The 12222-nt window shown below is 40.7% G+C and overlaps 1 protein-coding gene across 1 annotated transcript in view; it reads right to left on the minus strand.

Annotated features, from left to right (window-relative positions):
• Nucleotides 1-6874: 6874 nt before the first annotated feature.
• Nucleotides 6875-12222, minus strand: part of LOC145414094 (uncharacterized) — a 153162-nt gene continuing 147814 nt past the window's right edge. Inside the window, exon 8 of the mRNA XM_080283654.1 lies at nucleotides 6875-7250. Coding sequence (XP_080139780.1) covers nucleotides 7134-7250 — 117 coding nt within the window. The 3' untranslated portion in view covers nucleotides 6875-7133. The remainder of the gene's footprint in view (nucleotides 7251-12222) is intronic.

Genomic DNA, 12222 nt, shown 5'->3' on the forward strand with positions numbered 1-12222 from the left:
TCCTCCCATGCATATGGCACAGTCAAAACTGTTTATATCTGGTACTCTACGTTTCACACTACTAGATCTCTTACATACCCATCTTCCACAAACACCATGAAGTATTAAGTTACAGGTACTACAATCTCCTTCCCAGCATATGACATAAGGCCATGAATGCTCTTCACCAGTTACCCTCTGCTCATCTCACTAACCATAACCATCGTCTTCAGCATGTTCAGTCTCTAGTCCTAACCTACATACAGTCCATCCTAGTTTGTTTCCACACACACACACATATATATATATATATATATATATATATATAGATAGATAAATAGATAGATATATATATACTGTATATATATATATATATATATATATATACTGTATATATATATATACTGTATATATATATATATATATATATATATATATATATATATATATATATATATGTATATACACAGTGCCCTCGCACAGTGAACGTATTCAGAGTACACGATTCGCCTAGTGGACGAGCAGGGGGTAATCAGGTCCACAAAACCAAAATGAACGAGTTGAACCCCGAGTGAACGAAAATGGGGTGCAGAGTAGGCCATAACCGCCATCTCCCATACTGAACAACCCCCTCCCCTTAGCAACCTGTTAAGCTGAAACCAACAGAGGACGAAAATTTGCTTATGTCGATGATCAGTAAAATTCTAGCGGCAGTGGATGTTCTGAGAGAAGAGGTCAAGGCAAGTGAAAGCAGCCACCATTGGACACAGGAAGTGTTCAGTGGAGTAAAAACCATTTTTTGTTATTACACTGAAAGGCACAATATGGAAATCAATAGAAGAAAACAAATGCTGATCACACATTACTATCGAACTCAAGAACAACAAGAGCCAGTTGCGTCCACATCGTCTGCTACACTTCCTGGGGAAGACAATGATGATGTGATGTCAGTAGTGCTATCTTTGGACTCTGAAGGCTTTCTGGGAGAGGTAAATGAGGTAAAGGCACATGGGAAAATGGTTCAGTCAGGTCATGAGGGCAAGACTGGTGATGGGAATGAGGGAGTGGAAGGTGATGTGGTGGGGACACTCTGAGTGTATCTTCCTGCCTAGGAACCACTTGCATTCAAGCCAATCAGGACTGCCCTTTGCTCCACTTAGGGTAATTAACCATGTGTTATATATTTTATATATCTGTACTCTATGTGTTTGAAATGTGTGATTTAATATGTCTCTATGGCTCAAAAAGTGGACTTTGAGGGAGCGGTGCCGCCCATATGCCACTTTTCCCGTAAGATATGTTGTTCACAGTGAACAAATTCACAGTGAATGAGCTCATCTGCCACCCATAAACTCATTCACTGTGTGAGAGCACTGTATGTGTATATATATATATATATATATATATATCATATCTATCTATCTATGTACTGTACATAGAGTCAATCTCTCTTTTCTCTCTATGGAGATAGGGAGAGATTGACTATCGGATATGTTTATGTGAGGCTACAGAACATGGTGAATGTTGCTAGTGTATTTGATATGCCAGGATTCCGGGAGCTTGCATGGTGAGTAAATGGATGCGTGGCCCAGTGGACTGGGCAATTTTGGGATGTCTGGACACTGCTATTCCTCACCCTGCCCTAGGGTGGGAAAGGAGGTCCAGATGATGATGATTTTATACATACATACATGTGTGTATATATATATATATATATATACATATACACAGTAATACCTCAATATACGATACCCCGGCTTAACGATAGAGGTAGAAATTGCACCATACCTCTCCTAATGATGACCAAACCCCGGTTTAATGATGGGTTTTGATTTTTCTTACTGATTTTGATGATATTCTAGACTAAAATTGAGTGTTTAGGTTGATTTATAAACTGCTTTTAGACTTCAATTAATGTGTTTTAACCACAGGTGGGGTGAACATTGTCATTTTGGGGTACAGTTTACTAAGCTTGATTTTTTCCAGACTTATATTAGACAATATTCAGATTATATCTGTTGGTTTAGGTGAGTTATTTACAGGTGTTAGGCTTAGGTTAGCTTCCTTGACAGCTGTCAGGCCATTTTGATTGCCTTTAAACCCGTTTTTGGGCTCATCTGGGTGGGTTTTGGACTTGGTTTGGGGGAAACCCAAGGCTAGTGAACGGTCCACGCTGAAATACATGTTAAAAGTACCCCGATATACAGTACCCCGCCTAATGATGGGGTTTTACCTAACCAATTAGATTGTTAAACCGGGGTACGCCTGTGTATATACATATACAGTATATATATATATTGGTGGTAGGAGGGGATACTCACCATCCACTCACCTGATGTAGTGCTGCTCTTGGGTGTCTGCCCTTTCCTCTCCTCCATCCTTCTTTCTTTCCATCCCTTTCTGTCATATTTTCCTTCACTCTTTCCTTGTCCTTCTACCTATGGGTGACTTTACACTCCCTCTTCTGTATTTCTTTCCTTCATTCTTTCCTCTTCCTTCTGCCTGTGGGTGACTCTACACTGAGTGACATGCCAAATGATTTCCTGTACACCAGGAAACCATTTACTATGCTGGATGGTAACCATATGACCAAATTTTGCCGCCTAGTGGTTAGTGGGAATTACGGCGCTCCAATTGGATTACGCCAGTGAAGGTTTATATCCAAGGAGTGGTTGGAGTTTATTGCTCATGTAATGCACTCAGGGATGAGTGAGGCTGGTCACTCTCATCTTAAATGTCAGGACCAACTTGCCTAGTCCCGGGCTCCTATGCTCCTCATGGAGCAACGTAGAATTGGATGATGAATGATGATAAACATATACAGAATCACACAGTTCCCACAGCAATCAAGGCCTGAAATCCCAAGGTAGTATATACTTCATGCACTATGATTAGTAGAAGAGGGCAACTGAATATCCACTTTTATTGTTCTCCTTCACTAAAGCCTATTTGATCTCTTCTGAGAAGGGAAGAGCCTTAAGCTTTTGAAATGTGGCAAGTGATTGGTTGCCCTAGTGCATTCATTCGTAATGATGTACAGTATTTTAAATTTTTATCATAAAGGTTACGATAACCATTTCTGATATTAAGATTGCTTGAATTATATACAGTGTATATATATATATATATATTGGATATACATGTTGTTACTTGCATAGATTAATTTAAAACTGTGGTCTTACAAAGTCTGTCAGAGGACCTAGATACGGGTGAAATTTCCAGTTCTGACAAATCAACACTTTCGGACAAAGTTTTACAAGATCACTGATTCTTTTTTTTCTTTAATGTTAAGGCAAGTTAAGGTAAATTATAGACCATTACTTCAACATGATGCTGATTTAGCAGGAGAACTGAAAAAGTTAAACGTATCAAGGCCTTCCAGATTTTGTAAGACCATGTTTTCAAATTAATCAACTCAAATAACCACATATATATTTTACAATCTTATCATCAGAAATGGTTACTGCAACCCTTATAATAAAAATAATTTAAAATACTTTACATCGGTACTACTGAATGCACTTAGACGACTAATTAGCCGCCAGCTTTCAAAAGCTTAAGGCTCTTCTCTTCTCAGAGGCAACTGAAGAGGCTTTAGAATCTGCACTTCCCATGCTCACACTGTACTTGAACCATCACACATCTCATTAGTGCACATATCAGTTGGTCTTTCAGGCCCAGCTTTTTTTGTGTGCACTTTATGATGTGTCTGGGCACCCATTCAAATACCTTCTCTAAATTCACAATATCTAGGTAAAATCCAGTCTTTTTTCAAGAAACTTCTGTAACTAACTGACATTAAAATATCTCAAACTTGTCACTGAAGACACACTTTGGCAATTTTAATTCATGAGGAAGTATCACAACAAGTTTTTGAATCTAGATCATGAATCTTCCTTAATCTTCAAAACCATCATAACTATAAAATGAAAAACAACATTAATTTTAAACCTTTAAATAAATTCTTTCCATTTCATGATAATTTCTTCTGGAATATATAATCTAGTAACAAAAATTCTGAAGAAGTGACATTCACGTTAAAGAAGCCCAAATGTAGTCACTAATCATGGACAAACTGGCGGCAACATTTAACCATTTATGATGTACAGTACCCTCGCGTCCAGCACGGTAATATTGTCATGCATGGGTCACGTGTTGGACCAAAAACGTGTTGGACTAACAATAGCGCTTATGGGGAAAAATGAATTATGTCAGCAACCCTCGGAAAAGTCACCCTAAATACCTACCATATACCTATACATATATTGGTACTATTGTAATTATAATAAATGGTACTGTGCTATGAATGATAACTAACCTTTTAGGATAGTGTTGGTGGGCTTGCTGGGAATGGAAGGTGGTATCCAAGGCTGTAGTTAGTCCTACTGGGTCCCCGGAGGATGGCTGCTGGCGTCACTAGCAGGTAATGGCTGTTGCTCCTCCTCAACCTCCCTCATAAATCCTTCGAAATCACACTCAGAATCACTATCTTCGTCCATTAATCCTCGGCAAAGTGCATGCTTCTCACACTGTTGCCAGAGCCCCGTCTCGTGACTGTGGAAAGTGATCGCTGTCGCTGACTCGGTAGAGAATAAGGAGAAGCAACTTTGTTTATAAACTGGTACGCACGCCAATGAGAAGGGTTTCAAAACGATTGATATTTATTCTAAAATATTAATATGTATGCAGTGTCACGCTAAATGTTCAATGCTGTAGTACGATACATTCTCTGTCGAGTCGCCTGGGTTTTGGTCACACTGTTTTCCCCATCGTATCCTCGGCAGATGAATTCCAAATGCCCGTGGTATCGTCGGCAATTCTACCACGTTACCGTTCCGATTTACCATCGTATCCTCGGCAAACCTGGTATGAAGTGCCGTGTGATAGCCTTCAGCTGCCAGGATCTTGTCTTAAGTTTTTTATTATGATCACGTTGGCTTCATTCATGTCGTAGGCCTTGGCAATGTCAACTTTCCTCTCCCCTTTCTTCTTCCTCTCGATGCTTTCTAGCTTGGTGGCCTGAGGGAGGTGCCGACGCTTCTTGGGGTTCTCAGAAGGCTTCCTAGGCATCGTGAGCAGGGTAAAATGCAGTAACAAGGGCAGAAAATGCAGCAAGAAAAAAGCACCTTCCAATGCAATTATGCGACTGAGTGGCTCTGTGGCGGGAGAAATGTAAACAAAACATCACGTGACACCAGAAGCGTTTTTAATTGGGCGGCATCACGATCACGTCACAATAGCGGGCGGGGAAGGCTACTTGATCAGAAGTTTTTCATTGGCTATCATCACCATGGGAATGTCCAGTATGGCCGTGTTGGACCGGGGGTGATCGTGCTACAGTGAACTCTGCGGATTTGGCCCACTTCTCGGAGCTCTGTGCGTGTTATGCTAACACACTCATGTTGCAGTAATTAAATCGTGTTAAATAATACTAATTAATTGCTCACCGTGCTGGACTCGAATCGTGCTGGACTCGAATCGTGCTGGACTAACACGTGCTGGACGCGAGGGTACTGTACCTGGTACTCACCTAAGGTACAGGTATTAGTATGTCCAAAGTCACAGAATGGCCAAAATTATCTAAATTAGTTTTAAGGCACAACAGAATGGTTATAAAATTCACATTAAGGTGTAAAACCTTTGGTATTTTATGGAGAAATGAAATATAACATCATGATAGTTAAGACTTCGTTTCACAACAAGAGAGTCTCAGATCTAGTCAAGTGATATGCAAAAGGCAAGCAAACATAACAGAAAATGCATAGCTACATGGAAGTCAGTGCTTGATATATGATTACTGAAATGAACCAGTACTTTTTCAGCGACTTGTTATGGACTTGATCAATGCATGAATGACGAAATACTAGTAAGGACTGGAACAACATATGGTAGTTTACTTGTACTTATATCACTGACGTGGAACTAAATCAACAATTTCTGTACAAATGCATATAGAGTTGTAGCAACTTAACACAGCCCAAAACAGAAGAATCACTGACAGCAACTAAACACAAATTTTCAGGTGTCTGTATCATTACTGGAATAAAAGAAGACTTGTACTGAGTACAGTACAGTACAGACAATTGTTACATATACTATGAAAGCATATGAAATCCTGATCCATAAATAGCATAATAAATAATGTAAAAATGTTTCATAATCACATCCTCTTCAGATACAGCACAATAATGAAAGTAACATACCATTACATTTTAAATAACTGCTAAATTTTCTCCTTATAAACATTCACATTCTTCATACACACAATGGCATTTATGATAAGTATACTGTGCTGACAAGATAAGGCATAGTACAGTACATGGCAATGGCACTTACAATACTTGCTACTATTTACAAAAACACTGTGTACTTATAACAGCACACTTGCAAAATCAAAGTCTGGGTAACATCACAAACAGAACATACTGAAAATGCTCAAGTCTTTGGCAAGAGGGATACACTCTATCTTATAATAAAAATATAATTACATGTCTCTTGGTTAACTATTCCATTTACACACCTCACACCAGTGTCCCATACCCTATGTATTTTAAAGTTCATGCTCGCTCTCTCCTACTTTACAAAAACTGTGTAATTATCATCACTGGTACTGACACTTCACTGCTTATCTTTAAGCAATTGCTACTGGTACATTCTAGTCCGGTACTATACAGTCTTTAACAAGAAACTGTACCATATTCCACTCACAATCACTTCAGTGGCTCAAGATGATGCCCAATTAAGACAATGCAGTATATATATATATATATATATATATATCAGCTATATGGTTGCTGTATCCTGCAAAACTTATCAATGACAACCACATTTACGATATCTTCTCTACAGTACTGCTCACTGCTGTATGAAACAATATAGTATACAGTTCTGCATATATAAAATGATCAATGAATACAGTTTAACAAATGGTGGTTTACAAAACTGCCTTCAAACCACACTGCAATAAGTACCATATCCACGCAATACTTCATGACATACAACTGATACCTCTGCCACTTTTTCCGTCACTTATATTTTGTAATCAACATTTTTCAAAATCACAATGAATTCTTTTTTCCTGCAATGACCATCACTGACATTATTAAAATACAAGGCAATACATTAATCTCCAAGTCACTGAAACTCACTAATACTCAGATGACTTGATAAAGTTTCACCTCGGATGTCTCGCTCTGGAAGTCAAAGGGAGCAGTGATGTTTGGGTTGTGTGGGGGAACCTCCCGCGCCCAGTCTTGATATCGGAATCCGCACTAGAAGATATAACAATAAAACATGAATTACTTTGTGAAGCTTTAAGTACTGTAGCACAAAAATAACTCTATCTACTGTCTGAAGCCAAAAAATGTCTCTAAACCCTTCTACTAACCTTCTATCCTCCTACTTCATGCTTCCTTCCCTTATTTGCTCCTACATTCAATCTCCTTGTTTTTGGCCTTTTTCCTCATATTATCATTAGTTTCACTTACAGATGCTTTCATTACCAACATTCTGCTTTCCAAGAATTCTGTACTGTATGTCTAAACTACACCTAAATGTTTTTAATTCTTTCATACAGATATATACATTTTTTTTTATTGGTGAAAGAAGAAACTGAAGGCTGGATGACTGAAAAAACAGTCCCTTCAACAGACAGGCAGACAAGATCATTTCATTTCAAGATGCCTGGATACACCAACACTGAAAGGCTGTTGGTCACATGTGGGGGAAAGCAGAAACTGTTTCAAAGTTGACCACTTGTAATCGTGAAGAATTATGAATACCAGTTAACTCTTGTACTACGTACTGTAACAGGTATCCACACCAAAGTGTGGCATGTGTATAAGCATGAGAAAATTTTCTTTTTGTCAACAAGCTGGTTGGTGGAGGGTTAGTGTCCCTGTCAGGACTCCATATTATAAATACAATTCATTATAGAAAACATGCCAGATATATAGATGGAGAGATAGATAGACAGAGCACCAGGCAAGCCTGGGAACGGGATATGAGCTTGCAAGTCTGTGAAGAAATGCTGACAATACACCGGAAGCAGCAAGTCAGGGGATGAGATAGGTAGTGTGTCAGCGAGATAGGCACACGAACATTGCCTAGTGACCATACACACACACTCACACACAGGCTTCTAGAACATTTCAACAACAATGTAACACACGTGACACGACCCCTGCTACACCAGAATTTAGGAAGCAGAGCTCAGGAGGAGGTTAGCCCTAGAACCGACAGGAGTGGAGAGAGTGAACAAGAAGAGGGGTCCAACTAGACTTACTAAGTATATTGTCTCTGTATTATACGCTGCTCAACTTAAGACTTTCTCTGAAGATAATAAATCCAGATCAACTCCCTATATTCATCTTTAACTCCTCCTGCTCTTCAATTATCAAAATAACAATAAAAACTCAAGACTCACCTATTACAAGAATTAAGAGTTACACATATCTAAATTAAGGCTACAAAGCCTTTAACATTAAATGGTGGCAGTCTACGAGTCTACGAGCCTACGAGCATACAGTAGCAACGACGAATTACAAATAACAAGTCAACAAAACAACTCTATAATCTTCACGCAACTTCAAGCAGCAGCAAGAAGAATAAAAAACAAAGCAAGTAAAGGAAAAGACAGACCAGAGCAACAAGCACACAAAACCCCAACACTCTCTCCCGCCTACCTCCAAGGCTGACGCAGAGGTCAAGACACACAGCAAAACACCAGAGCCACATTTATAACGCATTTTACTCACCCAGGTTACTCATCGCTACTCAGTTACCACAGCTACCAGTGTGGGAAGCCGACGTCACCACGCGAGAGTGCTAAGACAATGCTATGCCAATCAATGTGTGACTGACACCAGACACTTCTCACCCACTACTCATTACTCATTATTCACATAGCTCCTACTCATACTCATTTATTTCCACAGTATTGAGTAGGAAATTCGACGTTCTATGATGAGGTTCACCTGTGACTACAGCTGTTAACCACTACATGCACCAGGCCATGGAATTTCCTGAGTAATATCGTCCATCAACACAGCCCTAGAATTATCGAGAGATCTTCACTCAACCTGCATTTTTCTTCCGAGATCGACAGTTGCATCGACACGCCTCTCCGATCTGTATCAAGTGGGTGTAATTATACTTACTCATTTCTTCTATCTATCTATCTATTGCCAGACGCCTCAATCCCGTTTGGGGTGGCCACAAACAAATCGTCTCCAAGTCGCCCTGTCCCCCGCCATTTCACTCCCCTGCTCCCAACTCACACCCCCCTCTCTCATATACCTCTCCACCCCATCTCTCCATCTCATCCTCGGCCTCCCCCTCCCTCTTTCCCCCTCCACCTCACTCACATACACTCTCTTCGTCAGTCTTTCACCCTCCATCCTCTCCACATGGCCAAACCACCTCAGTGTGTTCCTCATAACGCTTCCTATCACATCCACATCAACACCACAACGCTCCTTTATATCCTCATTCGTCAGCCTGTCTCTCCATGTGACTCCACAGGCTCCTCTTAAATAACTCATTTCCACGGCTCTCACTCTTGACTTGTGTCCTTCCAACAACGTCCACGCTTCACTTCCGTACGTTAGAGTTGGTATCACAATACTGTCATGTAGTAACTTTTTCACTTCCATGCTCACTTCCCTGTTTCTTATCACTGCTTTCAAAGAACCAGCAACCTTTCTTCCCTGCTGTACCCTTTCAAGCACTTCACCCTCCAAACCTCCATCCTTACTCATCACACTACCCAAGTACTTAAACGTACTCACATTTTCCAATTCCTCACCATCCAACCTCGCTGTACATTCACTGACTTCACCTCTCTCAAAGACCATCACTTTACTCTTCCCTACATTCACCTTTAGATTCCGTTTCCTACACACTCTCTCAAACTCATCCACCAAGCCTTGCAGCTCTCCTTCGTCTTCACTCAACAACACGGTATCATCTGCAAACAACAGTACAGGGAGTTTCCAAACACTATCCTCTCTCACCAGGGCCACTCCAACATCCACTACCCTACCTTGTACCTCTTTTATTACCCCATCCATGTACAGATTGAACAACCATGGAGACATGACACATCCCTGTTTCAACCCAACTTTCAAAGAGAAAAATTCACTTAGTTCACCATCCACACGCACTGCAGCCTGCGCACCATCGTACATACTCTTCACAGCATTCAACAACTTCCCATCTATTCCATATATTCTTAACACTTTCCACAATCCTAGTCTATCCACCCTGTCATATGCTTTCTCCAAATCCATGAAAGCCGCATACAACGTCTTTCCCTTCTCTAGAAACTTTTCCACTAAAGATCTGAGAATGAATATCTGATCTACACAACCTCTTCCCTTCCTAAAGCCTCCCTGTTCTTCTCCAACTAATTTCTCTGTTCTTTCTCTAACTCTGTCAATAAGTATCCTACCATACACTTTTCCTATTATACTAAGAAGACAAATGCCCCTATGATTACCACACACTTCTTTTTCCCCTTTTCCTTTGTACAAGGGAATAATTATACTGTACCTGACTTCCAATCCTCCGGGACTCTACCTTCCTCCCAGGCCAATCTGCACATCTTCCACATCCATTCTACTACTATCTCTCCCCCATGCTTCAACATTTCACCACACACTCCATCAATTCCTGGGGCTTTCCCTGATTTAACTTTCTTCATTGCTTCCACAACTTCTATCCTACTGATTTCTTCCTGTCTTCTCACCTCCCTCCTTCTCCCAGCCATTCCCCAGCCACTTATACTTGCATTACTTCCATCCTCCACGTTCAACAATTCCTTAAAGTGTTCTCTCCATCTGCTCACTTTTTCTCCCTTCTCCACTAGTAATCTACCATTTTTATCTTTCACTCCCCTGCTAACTTCACTTCCACCCTGTCTTACTCTTTTCACTTCTTTCCAGAACATTTTCTTACAGTCCCTCCACTTTACACTCAAATTCCTTCCAAATTCCTCATCCACTCTCTTCTTATTCTCTCTTACTAATCTTTTCACCTCTCTCTTCCTTTCTACATATAACTCTCTCTTCCACCTCTCAACTTCTTCCACGTCCCTATTTCTCATCCATTCATTGTATGCTTTCTTCTTTTGTGCCACAGCCCGTTTCACCTCTTCAGTCCACCGCGCTGTTCCTTGCACCCCCCTCCGTCTTCTCTTCCTTCCACACACCACATCACATGCTGCACATATTTCTTCTGTAAATATTCTACACACACATTCCACGTCCCCCATCTGCTCCAACTCATATTTGCCCAATCGTTCCTCCACTTCTCTCTTATACTCTGCCTTTTTCTCATCCTCTTGTAACCTTTCCACTCTCCTTGCAACTACTCCTTCCTCTCGTCTTTCCCTTCTTCTATTCCTCCATCTTACTTGAACTTTAACTCTGGCCACCACCAAGTAGTGGTCAGAAAGTCCACTCCCCCAACCTCTATAAACTCTTGCATCCAATATACATCTTCGCATCCTTTCATCCACACACACACAATCAATCATTGCCTTCCTTTCACTCAATTCACCACCCACCCTTCTCATCACTCGCCATGTATACCTGTGGATCATTTTATGCCTGAAGAGGGTATTGGCTATCACCAACCCCCTCCCAGCACAAATGTCCACTAACGTACTCCCATTCTCATCTATCTCAGCAGGCACACCCCACTCACCAACTATTCCATCCACCTTCACATTCCCAACTTTACCATTCATATCACCAATCAAAAACACTCTATCATTCCTTCCAAACTTTTCCATGCATACTTCTACATTTGTCCAGAACTCTTCTCTCACTCTTCTAGCACGATCTTGCGTTGGCGCATACACACACACAATCGCCCACATTTGTATTCCAACTTTCAACTTTACCCACACAATCCTTGATCCAACTGATCCATACTGTCTTATGCTCCTCTTCCATCTTTTACTCACAACTATACACACACCTTCCTTTGCCCTCTCATTCCCACCTACTCCTGCACATATACCCCATCCGTACTCCCATTCTCTCACACTTTCTCCTCTCCATTTTGTTTCAGTTATTCCACATACATCCACTTTCGCATCCTCAAGCACCTGGACAATCTCTCTCTCTTTCACCTCATCATTTGCTCCTCTTACATTCCACGTTCCAATTGCAATGTCCTTTGTCCGGTCCTTGGTCGTCAACATTTGGTCAGTCCTTGTCCGAGGCTTATTGTTTGTTT

This window comes from Coenobita brevimanus, chromosome 98 (genome assembly GCF_032717465.1).
Source record: "Coenobita brevimanus isolate Jiangsu-jjx chromosome 98, ASM3271746v2, whole genome shotgun sequence".
NCBI lineage: Eukaryota > Metazoa > Arthropoda > Malacostraca > Decapoda > Coenobitidae > Coenobita > Coenobita brevimanus.